This window comes from Besnoitia besnoiti, chromosome VI (assembly GCF_002563875.1).
Source record: "Besnoitia besnoiti strain Bb-Ger1 chromosome VI, whole genome shotgun sequence".
Taxonomy (NCBI): Eukaryota; Apicomplexa; class Conoidasida; order Eucoccidiorida; family Sarcocystidae; genus Besnoitia; species Besnoitia besnoiti.
In genome coordinates, this window is record NC_042361.1 from 904,647 (window position 1) to 920,725 (window position 16,079).

The 16,079-nt window shown below is 57.4% G+C and overlaps 1 protein-coding gene across 1 annotated transcript; it reads left to right on the plus strand.

Annotated features, from left to right (window-relative positions):
- Window positions 1–778: 778 nt before the first annotated feature.
- BESB_065550 (uncharacterized protein) lies at window positions 779–13,540 on the plus strand (the record flags this gene model as incomplete). Its single annotated transcript, XM_029364949.1, has 23 exons — window positions 779–956; window positions 1,476–1,586; window positions 1,975–2,174; window positions 2,569–2,722; window positions 3,384–3,440; window positions 3,640–3,716; window positions 4,250–4,302; window positions 4,785–4,916; window positions 5,507–5,595; window positions 5,900–5,963; window positions 6,521–6,587; window positions 6,921–7,128; window positions 7,321–7,403; window positions 7,662–7,889; window positions 8,291–9,159; window positions 9,555–9,890; window positions 10,200–10,512; window positions 10,721–10,823; window positions 11,396–11,670; window positions 12,054–12,152; window positions 12,589–12,732; window positions 13,026–13,103; window positions 13,484–13,540. 23 exons carry the CDS (start codon window positions 779–781, stop codon window positions 13,538–13,540), a joined length of 3,975 nt encoding a protein of 1,324 aa, XP_029218532.1.
- Window positions 13,541–16,079: the final 2,539 nt, after the last annotated feature.

Consider the following 16,079-nt stretch of genomic DNA (forward strand, 5'->3'; position numbering starts at 1 on the left):
CTCTCCGCATTCCACAGAAGACCGTTACAGTTCTTCTTATCGTTGCATGCGCTGCTGGCGTCGATGACGGCGCCTGAGACACGGTCTCCCGTTCAGGGATCTTTTTTTTCCTTCCCCTCTGAGATCTCCAGGGCACCTTCCAAAGCCCGAGGCACTCGCGACGGTGGGGAGGGGCTCCTGGAAGTGCCAGTACGGGTTCTAGAACTTGATCGTCTTTTGCTCCGTGTGCCGCGCGTCCGTGGTCGTTGGACGATAAAAGGAGAGGAAATCCCTTTTCTTCGCTAAACGACATTGGGGCGGGGGGTCTATCGCTTCTGATGAATGACGTACGCGGCTCGCCTTCATCGCTATAGCGAGAGCTGTATCGATGCTGCTGAAGTCTCAGAGTCCTGCATCCGCCGCCGAGCGCCCTGCGGTATTGATCTCTATCCACGCAGGTTTGGCGTGCGTCACGCGTTTCCAGACGGAATCGGCGGAAGTGCGCGAATAGCTTCGCAGCTCCTCGGTCTCGATTGAGGCTCCGCTGTGTCCGGTCTCGCCCATAGATCGGCATTTTCATCATTCTGCCCGTGCCTTCTGTCTGCCGCCTCGAGATCGTTTCTTCGCACGCGCCGCGTCTTTGCGTGTTCGCTCCGTCTTCCATTCAATTCTGCATCTCCACGGCGGGCGCCATTATCGAGGCCACCCTGTCACGTAGCGGCGTTCTTGCTTCCTCCGTCCGCGCCCACTCTGCTCCTGTCTCCGCGTGTCGTTTGCGACCTGCGTGCGCGTGGCGGCGATGGCGGGAGCCGCGCGGAAAGCCCGCGATCACATTCGGGGCGCCCTCGACGCGGGGGACAACAAGCAGGCTGCGCGCCTCGCCTCGCAGAGTCTGCTAAAGAAATCGAAGGCGGCGTCCGAAGAGGCCTCCGCCCTGGGCTTCAAGGCACTCAGAGCCATTGCTCTCGCAAGAGATGGTAGGCCCCGTGCTCGCTGTCTGCTTTCGTCGTGTCGTGTACTGCCGCTCTGCGGAGGCGGCAACTCTGCTGGAGGGCGGGAGGGAGGGGTGGGGGAGTGGGCGGGCGCGCGGAGCGATGCGGTCCCCCCCCCGCGGAAGCTCGCGCAGCTTTTTCGGCGCCCACTGCTGATCGGGTGCGCCCCGTTTGCTGCGTTGATTCACATCTGTGTGGCCTTAGCTCGACCAGCCAAGCCTGCAAAACAGACACGTTCGTGCTTCTTTCGGCGACCTGCGCAAGGTCTAAGATGCGATTATTTAGTTCTGGCGAGGCGCACGTCGCGGCGCGACGTCGCTGTGCCCTGACCCCTCTTCTCGCGCTGCCTAGATCGAGTCCTGTCGCGCCCTTTTTTCCCACGCGCTCCGCGCTCCATTTTCTCCTCGAAGCGTTGCGGAGCTGGGAGCCGCCGCATGCGGCCTGGTCGTGCTGCGGCACAACTTGGCGTCTCGTCTCCGTTCGCTTTGCGCATGCTGCATGCAGGCCAAGAGAAGGATGCCGCCACGTTGGCGCGAGAGGTGGATAGAGCGGCTGAGAAGGACGAGGAGACTGCCCGACTTTGCTCAGTCGTCTTTAAGGAACTGCGAGAAATCTGTAGGTGACACGCCGCGGCTCCGAGGCAACGACTCTGCGACGAGCGCAGGAGGACTGGGCGGTGTAGCGACGGCGCCGAGAGGCGTTTGCTGGTCATGTACTCGAACCTATCACTGCGTACTGCGTTGCGAGTTTCCGTCACTCGTATTTATCCGCGAACCACATGCATATTGATATGCATATTATCTACCTACCTATCTGTCTATCGATCCGTCTTTCTATCTATCGCTGTCTATGTATCTGTCTATATATATACATATGTGTATGCCTCTCTTCTATACCGTGAGTAGGACATTTCTCGCATTTCAGTGCCATCCTGGCCGAGCTTGCACCTTTCGTGTTTTGTGCCGTGTCGGTACTGGGCGCTGCGTTTTCTCGTACTCGTCAGATTACCTGCCGCCCTCTCGCATCGAGGCGCGGGAGTATCCGCCGCTCGAGGAGACCGAAGAAGTCGCGGCGTTCTTGGATGCACTCGCCGCCTCGAACACAGGCCACTTTGACAGGCTCCTTCCCGCCGCCCTGCGGCTCTTCAGCCGCTTCAAGAAGCCTCGGTATCTCCAGTGGGCGCTAGCCTGTATGCTGCTGCATGTGAGCCAGTCACAAAGATGCAACTCGTAGCGCTGGAGGGCTGGTAATGCGGGCGGACAAGGAGCAGCCGCTGTCGCCGCGCCCCCAGGATTCCGCGCTTAGGGGTCGAAAAAATGACCCCAGCGCCACGTCATTCTCCGCAGATACAGACCCACAGCAATGCATCTGACAACAGCAAAACCCGCGTGAACGGCGCATGCGTTTCTATGTCGGTCGCCTGTTGGCTATTCGGCATATATATATATATATATATATGAAGACGTGTATGTATATGAACTTACATCTGGACAGCCTTCTTTTCACGGCTACGGCGCAGTGTGTGTTCGTTCCGACTCTGTGTATCTCCTCGTTTCCATCTCTTTTTGCGGTCCCTGTCTTCCGTCCCACACGTCAGGAGATGTCTGCAAGCTCGAAGGCGACATGGGCACTCGCGGCGAAGCTTCTCGCAAAGTTGCCGGCGCTCGAGGCCTCTCCTGTAGATTCGCGATTTCCTCCGAAGGTCATGAGCACGCCAAAAGGCTGCTGCGACAGACGGGACTCATACGCGAGTAAGCGACCTACTGAAACATCCGTTCTGAAGAGTCTAGGGGCTAGGGTCGACTAGAAAGCGAAATCGGTGAGACGCGCAGCGGCGAAGCTGCGCATGTCTGAGGTGTCTCGGGGTCGATGTCGGTCCGACTTGCTACCAAATTGAAAGTGCTTTGTGGATCAGACTGCGCAGTCATCGCGGGAGGCCGAGTGGACTCTCGAGCGCGCGAGCGTTTTGGCATTTGCAACAAAACGCCGCAGCATGAGATGCCGCGCTGAGGGAGCAAACCGCCGAAGGGCACGAGAGCCACAGCCCCTGAGCCGCACATGCACAGCGGAGACACATTCTACTGTGTGCGGTGCCTGCTCCCCTGCTTCGAATCAGGGCCGTGCCCCAGAGCAAATTGGCACTAGCAGCGGCCGGTCCTCTCCTCAGCCAGCATTTGTCTACAAGATATGCGAATATCGCGCCGTTCACTTTGGAAGTGGCCGTTTTGATGTTAGTCTAGACGGAGTACTCTCGACTACCTCTTCACAGTGGTGATGGGGAGAGGAGGCGCTTTGCCGGGGGATCACCTCGCTCGTCGGGCGCGTGCCAAGGCGCGGCGTGCGTGCTACCAGAATCGCGGCTGGCTTCACACGGTCCGTTGCCTCAGTGGCTTTCGCTCGGTTGTTCTGCAGGCTTTATTTTGCGGCTCTCCGTGCTGCGCCAAAACGGCCAGCACACCGACGCACTAGGTGAGGGTTGTAGGAAACCGGGGGAGCTTGCAGTCGGCGACAAAAGATGCTGCGACGTAATACCCCTTGCCCGGTTCTGCCAGGCCTCTGAGTGCCTGGCGATGCGTGTCGGGGGCAAAGGCGTCGCTGAGGCGCAGGCAAACAGAGTGTGAGGACACGAACTTCACCTGCTTCGTCTGTGTGTGTGGACGGGCCGCAGAGCTCCTCGCTGCTCACAAAGATCTCTGCCTCTATCCCTTGGAAGAACTCGCGCTGCGGCTCCAGTTGCTTCTCGAGGTGGGTGCACCGAGCAGGTCTGGACTGCTCTCCTTACGTATCCCTCTAGTCGAATTCTACTCACATCTTCGTACTCTCCTTGCTGCCTCCAGGCTGCGTGTACGCGCAGTGGAAGACCTGTGCGTGGCTCGACAGGTCCGGCGCCAAATCTGTATCGCGGGCTGAGCCACTGGAGGAATGATACTCGGCGTTGCCGGCTTCAAGTCCTCGTAGCCTAGGCGACAGCTCTGTAGCGGGATCGCAGCTCTGTACATCGGGCGCCCCTCGAGCCTTGCGGCACCCGCTTTATTCAGTGTAGACACTAGTGTGCAATATGTCGCATTTATTTCCGAGTGTGCGTAATTCCATCGTCGCGTCCGGGAACGATGTCGCCGTATTCCGGCCGGCCGTCGGTCACTGCAGTGTCTTCCACCTGTGACTCTCTGTCCCATCCTCACCCTTCAGACCGCTTCACGCGCTCTCTGCGGATCCACTTTCGGGCGCGGGTATCCGCATATGCATGCGCATAGGTCTGCGTATGCTTGTGCCTGCAGGACGGTCAGCTGCTGGAGGCGTTCCGGGTGTCGGAGGCGATGCTCGAACAACAGTGAGGATGCATCGGCCGCTGGGCATTTGCGTTCGCAGCACGTCACCTGGTTTTCCCCTGGCGTCTCTGGACTCGCACGCGTTAGAACGTTTCACCAGCCAACCTGTGTTTTCGCTGGCTCTTTCATGTTCGTTCCCGCCGGCGGACGTGTGCGCATCTATCTGCGCCGAACGATGTCGTGCTCTCAACCATGCGCTACACTGCATTTCTAGCTACCATTCAACTACATATATATATATATATATATATATATATATATATATATATATATATATTGCGTGAATGAATATTTTTGGTGCAGGCATAGAGTGGGTGTTTCTCATACGCTGCGACGGGCGTTGCAGCTTCTCATTGCCGCTGCTGGCGCACGAACGTATTCCGGATCGGAGTGTGTTTGTCGCGTTGTTTCACACATGCGTCGTCCCGGGTGTCGATAACGCGCCAGCTGGCTGGTTGTCCATTCCCTCTGTTCGTTTCGGCAGGCCGTCTAATTCGACGTTTGCTGAGAATTGCATCAGGCTGGGGCTCAGCCTTGAGGCCGACGCGGAGGAACCGGAGAAAGCAAACTTCTTGGATCCGTGGAGGAGGAAGTGGGAGGCGGACAAATCCACCTCGTAAGCCCACGTGAACGAAGAGCAAACACTGCTCTTTCGTCTAGGGGTTTCCTGAAGTTGGTGGTCAAACCTAGTCGCTAATTCCATGCTGCAAATTGAGTTGAGAGTCGACGGGCGAGACGACCGCCCGCCCGAAAAGACCGGGGTTTCAGAGTCAGCATGGGCAGAGAGCAGCCCGGCCTCAAACCGAAGAGCGTGAAACGACATGCCAGACCAGTGTCGAACGAAGCCCTGGCGCACACTCGACCTCGTCTAGCATCAGGCCGCGCTCATCAACAGTGGCTAGATGTATCCGAGTGAGACCAGTGAGGGCCTCCTGACTGCTGCTGTCTCTTTTTGGAGGGTGAATGCGTCTCTGAAAGTCATGTCGCGGTCAGTCACTGAGGATTATCTTTTCGCCCAATGGACAGGGAAGAGTGACCCTTGCTGTAGGCGTCTGACTCCACGAAAGGCGAGTATAAATGCCTGTGCGTCTCTGAAACCGCTGCGGAACCGGGTCTTTCACAGACCGTCCTGCGGACTAGTACAGACGGCCAGCCTCCACAACGTGTCTGAAGCCTGTCCATTCCCTGGTGCCTCTCTATTCGCAGCTTCAACGCGGGCGAGGCTCTGCTCGCGCTTCACCGCCTCCGAGCTGTTCGCCCTCTGTGCCTCTCGCGGGTCTCTGAAGCTTGGACCGGTGCGATGCAGTGCGGCTTCTTTCGAGATCGCGTGTCTTCTATCCACCGTCTGACTGATTCTTTTCCATTCACTCGCAGTAGCCCCGCACACACTGCGATGTTTCTGCACCGATGGTGTGCGCGTGTTCCCTAGATTGCGAGAGTCTTCACTTACCCAGGTTCTGAAGTGTGACGGCACCCGACACACAGAAAGCGATGGCTGTCGGGTTTCCTGCTCGAATGCGCGACTTTTAGTCACGAGCCCTGAAGTGTCGGTTGCGCTGCGACGGGGTCGTGTGGGCGCTGGGTGGGTTGCGTTTGCAGAGACCTGTCTCGAAGAAGCATGGACCGACCAGGCGCGAGACGCGTGCATCACGGAAGTCTTCAGGTGAAAAATCCGTTCGTTAGACGTGTTTCTTCTCACGCGCGGCGGTATACACGCCCGCATACATGTGGAAGCACATGCATAGACATGTAAATGCATTCGCGATTTTCCGCGTTTTCCCAGACGCGTATATACACATATGTGTAGCGACGAGCGGTAGGCAGTGCAGCAGCGCGTAGCCGGACAGCGCTGGTCGCGTGCGTAACGGATGCAGATACAATATGCGGCGCGGCGCATCTGCTGCTGGGCGGTGCCCTCTCAGCGGGGCTGGAGCGATTCTTACATGTCGTGCCGCGGTGTCCGTATATCTCGGTATGGCACGCCCAGAGAGAGTCAGCATTGTGTTCTTAGTGGCAGAGCCCCAGAGTGGTACAGCCATGAGCAGTCGTTTCGACAATGCTCTCACTCTCGATGGCATTGAGTCTGAACATCTGACCCAGCCTGAGCGCGCACGAAGCTCCAGAGGCTCAGGGACTAAGTGTTGCAGTGTGAACTCTGGGCAGCCGTTCAGTGGCGCAGTACCATCACTCTGTTTGTTGTCTCCCTGGATTGTGCCTCAGCTTCGTGACTGCCCACGGACATGACGCCCGATGCTTCTTCAGCCTTCGTCGATTGCTCAGTTGCCTCGTGAGTGGACCCCCGCCTTCGTCGTCCCTGTGAACCTCCTACCCAGCAGCGCTACTTTTCCCTTTCTCGCTTGCATTTTCTCGGGGTGCTTTGCCCCTGCACCAGTGGCAATACCAAGCAAGGTCACTATGTTGAACTAGACGCATATGCATATCGGCATTTCTCGCGTGTCGGTCTTCTGAGAAAACACCGAAAAGCCCGCGTCAGCGACCCGCCAGCGGTTTCCGTTCGTCCGGGTGTGTGGACACGTTGGCTGCCTGATTTCCCGCGCGCGCGATTCAAGCGTCGCGCAGTCAAGGGAGCTTGCGTGTTCTTTCTCTTCCTTTTTTTCAGCCATCGACTATGAGAGAAGCGTGTCTGCGAACCCTAGAGCCGCTTCGTGCGCCGTGGCAGGTAGACCTGGAGACGCTGTTGGCGGCAGCCGAAGAGGCGCGGGCTAAGGATACGCAGGACGCGGACGCGAAGACGCAAGCGAGGCAGCGTCTCTCGCAACTCGAGAAAAGCTTGAGCAGGTTCATCTGCCTCGAGAAACTCCTGCACGGTACGCGCCTCCGTGTCTGCGGCGTGGGTTCTTGTGGTGCGAGCTCTACACGTCTTTGGTCTCTGAAGGGCGCCCTAGCGAACATGCTGGATGCTGCGGCACTAGTCTCTCCATCACGCCTTAGAGCCTTTGAAGCGCCCTAAACGCCCACGCGGACCCCTGCGATGTGTGGCGTCGCTTCTTTCTTTTCAGCCCTGGGTCGCAACCTCGCTGTCTCCTCCGAGAGTGCAGCGGCAGTGAACGCGTGGATTCAGCTGAGTTCCTCCTTCTACAACGTAAGGGCAGAAGCGAAAACAAACCTGAACGTTTCCAAGATCTGCTGCGCGGCTGGCTGGAGACTGCTATGCGTCTTTGAAAACGCCACACGCGCAGCAGGGATTCCCTCGAGCCATACAGCGGCTCGCGTTGAGAGAAGAAGACGCGGCCGGACAGCCAGCAGGAGGTACACCACTCTTGCTGGGGTCCTGGACCCGCACAATTCCTCCCTGTAGTCCAGCCTTGGTTGACGCGCGCACACGCCGATTTCTTTGCAGGCTGCGCCGGAGAGGAGTCAAGCAGCTGACGATTTGATTCTCCTCGCGGTGGATGTGCTCCTGGCGTTCGATGAACACGCATGCCGGCGCGGCGGGCTTCTCCGCTGTGCAGCGCAGGAGAACGGCGAGGCGGACGCGCATCCGGAAGAGAATGGGGATGCGTCGAGGCCATCGGACCCGCTTGTACAGAGGCGGTTCTTCTTCGCGGCGCTCACCCTGCTGTCGATGGTAGGTTACGCTGCGGAACGTGTGCCGCGTCTCTGCTCTTGTTTAGGATTCCGGGGTCCAAGAATCCCCCAAGTGCTGCCCCGCGCCTGACTCTCTCTCTCTCTGTCTCTTGCGTATAAATATATATAGATATCTATATATATACAGACAGATAGATGAATAGATAGATAGATAGATAGATAGATAGATACGTATATGAGAGGCTGTCGCTGGACGAGGTGTCGTGTGATCTGCGCGTGCGCTGTAGCGGCTCGGTTTCACAGCCTTCACCCTGCTCTATGGTCGTTGCTGGTCGTTGCCAAAGTGCTGGACTTCTTCAAGGTAATGCATACTACACTGCGGGTCTTCAGGCGACCTGTGTGCGTGCATTGCCTTCATCGAACTGCGTTCTGTTTCTTCAGGTCACCGCGTGTCGTGACCCCCTTGCCTCTTCGCTCCCGGCCTCGTCTGCTTCGTCGTCCTCGTCCTCTCCGTCGCACCGCGTTTTGCTTCAGTGGTTGACAGGCTGCGTTGGGTTGATTGAGCGGAGCCGCAGTCTGTTTGTTTCGTCGCTGGATGTGAAGAACGTCATGCTGTATTCCCTGGGTCACCCGCTCTTGCTGCCGCTTTCGGACTACGGCTTGTCTGCCGAGTTCCTCGCCCTGGCAAAGCGCCTCCAAGAATGCAACGAAGAGAACATAACTTCGCTCTCCGACGCACTCACAGCGTCTTTCGAGGAAGGCACGTACGCGGCTCTCCCCGATTTCGTCGCGATTCGGTCCTTCACCTCGTCCTCCATGCTCGCGTCCCTCGCCGACCAAGACATGCTGCTCCACCAGTCTTTGGCTTCGTCTGCTGTCCCTTCGCTCTCGCTGCAGCAGTACGCATATCTGCTATCCTGCAGAGACGGCCATTCGCTCTCGGTCTCCCCTTCGGCTCTCCCGTCGCTGCTGCGGCTGTTCCGGGCTGCGCGCTGCGCAGAAGGCGTCGGCGCCACAGGCTACGCCGCCGACTTGACCGCGCTGGGCCTCTCGTTCGTAGGCCGCAGCGGCGAGGAGGCAGAGCTGAAAAACGCGAGACTCGCTCTGCTCCCCCTCGACAAAGAGACAGTTGTGGTCAACCTCTCCATCCCCTCCTTCTCCGCGGCGCGTGTCCGCGACCTCAGCGACCCAGTTCAACGCTCACTCGCGCTCCACTACGCCAAGAAGGAAAAGACGCAACAAGGCGACAACGGCGTCCCCTTCCTGTCCGCAGAGCATAGTCTGCAGCTAGCGACGCTATCAAGCCAAACGTGAGGGCGTCCGCTCAGCGCTTGTTGACAGCTTCGCTCACTCTGGCCTGCGGGCCGCCCCGTGTCCGGCTCCCCCTAGATGCTCCACGTCTCGCCGGTGCTGACTCCATATGCACCTTCCGTCGCGGCACATGCTGCGACGCATACGTGCATGCATACATACACGAGCAGATATATACAAATGTGGATGCACGTGCGTTTGTCTCGCCTAGGGGATTAGACGGCTCGCGTGCCAGCCAGCCAACACCTACCGGCGTCCTGCTTACCGGTCGCTACACCCGATCGTGCGCCTTCGAGAACTGCCTGATGTGCGGGCTTCTGGTCCCTTTCCGGTTCCCCCCTCACGGCGGGGGTTCGGTTTGCTCGTTGTGCGTGCCTGCTTTTCCCGGCTGCAGACTGGTCAGGCCGTGGACGCCAGTGGCGCCGGCGCGCCTTGTTGGCGCAGAGGCGCTGGAGACGCTGCCTCGCACTCTCCCCGCAGAGGTGCTTCGGCGCCTCCAAGCCGAAGACGACGCGCGGGCGTCCTCGCCCGTCGGCGCGAAGCGCGAGGGCGAGTGCGAGGGCGAGTGCGACAGCTTAACGCGATACATGCTGCAGGCTCTGTACGGCGTCACGTGGACAGACGAAACGAGCGCGAAGGGCAACGCGATCTGGGGCAGCAGCGCCGTGAGGGCTAGCCGAGCGACGCTCCTCGTGGCGCGGCTGGTCGAGGGCGTCCCGCAGCGAATGCGGTGCGTGTGCGTCGAGGATGGGAGGCCCGGCTCGGGCAGCATGTTCAGGACAGGCGCTCTGTTGGCGCTCCCGACGCGTGGTCTTTTGAGGCTGCACGAAACGCAAACGGTGACAAAAGAACGTGTGTGTTTTTGTCTGGTGAAACTGCGCATGTGTCTGCACTAGGTCGTGGTCAGGGTTGTAGGTGTAGGGCGAGCAGCTTGCGTGTCGCCTGTAGCTGCCGTCTCTCGGCTGTCCTTCACGAGAAGATGTGAAGGACCTCGCGCTGCTCACTCTTGCCCTGTCTCCTTCGCTGCGTCTCTTCCCAGTCTGCGTCGCTTGACGCACCTCGCGCTGCTGCCGCCTTCACTCTCCTCGTCCTCTTCGTCTCTCGCTTCCGTCTGCCGGAGCTTGAGGGCAGAGCTCTTGGCAGTGCTGCTGCCTGCGCCTCCGCTTTCTGCGTCGTCTCCTGCCTCGGCTCCTCTGGGCGCCTGCTGGCCGTCTATGAGCGTGGCGCTGCCGACGGCTGCTGCGCACGACGCGCTGGGGCGGGACCGCGCGGAGTTTTTGGTGCGCGTGTGGCTTCAGGCGGTGGATTTACTTGAGGCGTCCTACGATCCGCGTCGCCTAAACCGCAAGCAGGTGCGTCGCACCTAGGCTCCCCGTCTAGTCTGCGGGTGACAGGGAATGGCACGCCAAGATTATTCAACGGAGGACAAATCTTCAAGTTCACGGAGGCAGAGACAGACAGCCTCAGACAGACGCGCTTGTACGTATACGCTGTGTACAAAACCCACGTGCGAAAACGAAAAGGAGGAAGCTGGTGCGACTGGGGTCTTGTTCTCTGCAGGCAAAAAAGAGGCAGTCCGAGAAGGGCCGAGACGAGGAAGAACAAAATACGGAATGCAACACATTTATGTCGCATCTCGAGACCTTCGTACGCGATTCTTCGGGTGAGATACCAAGAACGAGAATGCAGCTGCTTAGACGTCTTGATGCGTCTCGTGTGCATGCACACGCTCCGGTCGCAAGCGGCACACGCCGTGTCCGTCGCGCAGGTAGTCTCTGTTCTCAGGGCCTCGTACTTCCAACTTGTATATGATTCCTTTACCTGCCGGCGGAGGCGGCGCGGCATATTGCATGGAAGAATGACGCTCGTCACGCGCAGGTACAAACAGCGACTCTCGTGCCTGACCAAATCCGGACACATGTGCTCGCAGGGATGTGGTCTTGAGCGTCGGAAGCTCAGTCTTATGAGTGGTTTCGCAGTCTCGCGTGCGCCTTGGGAAGCCTTAAAGGCTGTGCTACCCAGTGTGCAGCTCTTTGCAGTTCAAATGCCTTAGCGATTATATCAAGCAAGTAAGAGTGTGAATCTGGTGACGCCTCCGTCGGCGTTGACTCGAAGGTGTGTGACGCGGCGACCGGCCGCAGTGCGTGTGGGTTCGAGGCTCCAGGCATGCAGTGTGTGCAGCCCGAATGCTCGCTCCTCATGCTGCGCAGTTCACTGTCTCTTCACGTGTGTCAGGGCTTTTCTCCGGCTCCCTGAGTTCTATCCGGGCCGGCTTCGACGCCTTTTTGGAAGCAGGGCGAGCGAAAAGACACGGCGCGGCTTCTGGTGGCCGTGGACACAGTGCAACGAACGACAAGAAGGCGGGGCAACGTCGAGACGCGCTAGACGGCGGAAACAACGAAACACTCGTGGGGCCGCAGGTGCTCCCTGTATGGGACGCGTTCTATGCTCTCGCGTCCTTCGCAGCGTTCCCGCTCGCCCTCGCGGCGGCGGCAGTCCGGAATTTCCTGGTGCGGCTTCGTTTCAGCGACGCCGCCCTGGAGCAAATTCGCTGCAGAGACGCGCTGTCTCGTCGTTAACAGTGCATGCGCAAGGCTAGAGACGGACGCAGAGACTCGCATGTGTCCGCAGGGTCTAAATTCGCCCTCGCCTTAATAACGGGTGTCGGTTTCACGTTATCCATGGCTGCATCTCGAGACGCCTGGTCATTCGTCTCGCGCATGCAAATACCAGTGGCTTTCCCTGCCTATACATGTGTATAGGCAGGGAAAGCCACTTAAATATCTGTGGGATGTTACTGTGTCTGCAGCGTGTTGAGGTGTTAGTGTATGCGTTCGTCGTCACGGGGGTGTGGCCTTCTTGGATGCGCGACCTGTTGTGTACTTCTGCTTAGACTGTAGGAGGCGGTCGCGGCGAGGGCACGCCCACGCGGCAAGCTGTCTTGAAGAAGGTTGCGGCTCTCGTTGTCGATATCGAAGAGACACAGACCCAGGTGAGCCACGCGCGCGCGAGTAGGTGTAGGCGCACACCTGCTAGCCGCAAAACTCCAGTCTCATGATTGTGCGAAGAGACGCTGCTCGCGTGCGTGGACGGAGCTGAAGGTGGAAATCAGAAAACGTAACGCCAGTCGTCAACGCTGAAGTCAAGGCTGCAGCGAGCATGCGATCTGGTAGGGAAGATGTCCAGTGCGATTGCCGTGGGAGCCAACCACAGACAGGAGCATGGCAGAGGACCCGTGGTGCGGGTGCGGACGTGAGGAGTCGCGTGCGGTGAGACACGGATTGAACCAGAATGATTTATAGCAACAGCGATGAAGAGCGTCTCTGAGTTGGCGAACATATGTGTGCGGTGCGACTCTGATATTCCCGCCATCTTCGGACGCTGAGGATCCTGATTGGTGTGCGTTTTTTTGTTGTGTTGCCGCGAAGGTCAAACTCCTTCTCAGAGCGGCAAAAGATGCGGAAGCGGGCGGCAGTGAGGAAGAGGGCCCCAGTCCCGTTTGGGCGAACGCGCACGTCGTGTTGAGCGGAGAAACAGATCAGGTTATTCGCTTCCCGTTTACGCAAACTAAGGTACGTGCTTTCTTTTCCTCTGCAGTCAGCGTATGCTGAAACGGTGTGCAGCGTGTTCGTGGTTACCGTATTAGGTTTTCCGCTAGGCGAGGACGGAAGCTTTGAATGCTAGATCTGGGGGGACATGCGATGGAGGTCGGTGCCTTGCCGGCGGCAGCTAACAAGCTGTCACCTTCTTTTGATACAGTGTGCATTCCATTGCTCGTACGCACCCACACTCGCCGTGGACGTCTGTCTGCTGCACCGCGCGAGTCTACTCCTTGCGGACTTTTTCTGTTTGCGTTGCCTTTCAGGCGTTTGCCTCGGCCGCTCGCATGCTCGCAAGAGATGCCGTTGTATCCTACGTCCAGATTCTCTCTTCCATCTCCAAGGTGAGTCGCCCATAGCGCATGTTTGCATTTCGTGCTTGATCCCAGAAAACTGGAGGCGCGGAATTCTATGATTTTCGTGAGAGACACAATGGAGGGCACCCCTTCGAAAGTAGCGGCAATTACCTCTCTCTTGTCACATTAGCCACAGACAGTGGGAACAAGACCCCGCTCACCTGGCATACCGTACGTTGATCAGTCAGTGTGCACAGATCATGATTTTTTGGTACGTGACTCGAGCACATATCAGTGTCCGTGATGAATAGGCAGGCCTAGGACGCAAGATGTATTGCATCTTTATCTGCGTGTCCGTTTGCCTTTATTCTGGTATAGAAATCGTTTTCTTTCACGCTTTTCTGTTTGTGTGCGGATATGTGTCTCAGGCTCTCGCTTCCCGAAGAGCGTGGTTGCACGAAGCGGCCTCCTCAGTTCCGCAGTAACTGTCAACTAACTCCGTTTGCTGGTGCCGAATGCCAGTTGTCTTGGACTTATGTCGAGTCGCAGTCGCGATTGTACTGTGTGCGGAATTCCCAGTGTGAGCTACAACGAGTCTTCTGTATATGCCAAGTATTCTTTTCTTTCGGTTCTCTGTGTCGAATTCGTTTCGTCTCTGCATCGTCTCTTGCTTGGTTGTGTCGTTGAGCCTATACGATGCTGGCAGAGGAAGTCTGCGGTGGAGCGTGTGCGGAAGCGCATGCTTGTAGAACGCGGGATTGCTGATTGGTATCTTTCGTCTCGGTTGTCTCAGGGATTCTCTTCCCGCTCATAGCTACACCCTAGCAGTCATTATATTGGAAACAAATTTTTGCATCCCACGAGTGAAATTATGCGGAGTTGCGTATCCTCTTAACTATCGGCATGTCGGGTTGTAGCGGGAAGAATATTACCTCGTTTTACGAAGGTAAACAATTTATTCTAAAGGGCGACGCACCTCCACATGTCACCATATCCTGCGTACAAAGCAGGTATAGGAACATAAAGATCAGCTAGGCCATGTATCGTGATTAGCACACTGAAAGGAGCTAACGTCTCGTAAAAGTGATCCACGTTCCAGGCATCAGTATCTGACTGGTGTTGCATGCCTGGTGACTTATACTATGAATCTTGGTGGTTCGCACAAACACACACACACACTCCGACGGTCACCAGCATGGTGCTCAGTGTCTGGGAGCGACGTACAGGTCACGGAGATGCTGCGGTCATGTGTGTTCGAATTCACTAGTAACGAAATGCATTTCCCTTCTTGAATCCCCAGCTTGCCCCCAGCTATGTTGTGCGTTATTTCTAGAGCGAGTGAACAGCGGCGCCCTAGCAAGGCATTGTGAGGAGACTGCTAGTGTCGTATCCGCAGGTTCTACAGAACTTTGTCTACAATAGCGCACCACTGCATGGCATGCCACGGGGGTGAAACACGTTGGAGTTACTCATCCTCCAACAGTGGGCGATGGGGCGTCTAGGAGAGCTGGGTGCTCGTTGCTGAGGCATTATGCGGCAGCTCCTTCCTTCGGCTGCCGCGCTTTATGGTTTGTCGTTGCCTCTTCGTCGCCAAGCCAACGCTCGTCCCGAGTACACAGCAGACACCATGTCACAAAGTTTCACAATAGAGGGTCTCCTAACGTTCCGTATGACAGCCGAGTACATAGCATAGTACAGCAAGGGGAAGCGTCAAAATAAAACTCATGTATCACAACCGGTAGTGGGGTCTGACAGCCGCTGGAAAAATAATGCGATAGGCCGCGGGTCTACCATTTCAATTTATATAGATGCAAAACGGTAAGGAAAGATAGAAACAGGTAGGGACTAGCACAGAGAGAAGTCGAGGTACACGGGATGTATCTATGTATGTGCTGCCGAGTCATCCATGAGGTGAAGAGTCCCTTCCTACCAATATACACATGGCCGGTCTCCTCTCCATTCTGTGCGCTCGGCTGGACAACTACCTGAATTCCTACACTTAAAACGAATAAGCCAAAGAGCGGCTTCACACGAATCTGCCTTCCAAGCGTTCCGATGATCCCTTCGCTGACACCGCTGCTTTTCTCCGGCAAGCATGACTACGCGCATGACGCGTGCAGTCGATGAGGCCAGCCGCCAGCTGCCAGTTACATTGCAGACAAGATCTTTCAAGGAAACTCTAATTCAATGGGCAGAAGAAAGCAGAGATTGACTACTGCTGACGGAAAGCGGAAAAAAAGTGTTTCTGCGCGCGTGAAGGCGGAAGGACTTCTCACTTGCATGCGCAGACAAGGACGACGCTGGAGATGCAGGGATTGACCGCGCAAAGCTTCTGTGTGGGTCGGTGTACCTCTCGCACAGATCGCAGATGGGCACCCGATTCGATTTCATCCTTTGCGCATTTCTTCTGCTTCTCCGACCCTCATTTACCGGTTCAGGAGGAGTTCGCACGCAAGATCGGAGAGGCGCACGCAGCCGGGGCTGGCTGGGGTCAGTTGCCTCTGCGGACGTCGATGCACCTCGAGGGGAAACTAATTGCGCGATAGTTTTCGTTAGAAAGCGTTTTTTAGGGTAGCGAACAGGAAATTCTTCTGCCTTCTCCCGGCGGGGGAGCGGTCTCGTGGCGTGCTGGGCTCAGCCCTGGTAGGCCGCGTGTGTTTCAAACGTATTGCACTGCCTTCAACTGACCACTCCTCGCCGCACACATTTCCTCTCTTCTTCTGCGTCAGCGCCTTCCCTCTTCGCCTTCTTCCTGTGTCTGTGCCTTCTCTGGGAAGTATAGGGGCCTCTCCCTCTAGACCGCTGGCCTAGGGAGACTCAACTGCGCAAGAGACGCGTGTAACTGCGAAAATAGAAAACCCTGACTTCCTTCTACCGCCTCACACATCGTCTCAGGATGCCGTCGATGGTCGCCTTCCGGGGGGGAGGCAGGCCCTCGACAAACGCTGCATCTTCCTTCCGTCGTCGTTGCTGTTTTCGGTCGCCCTCTTCAGTTTCGCCACTGCCGCTCAGAGGAAGCCAGGT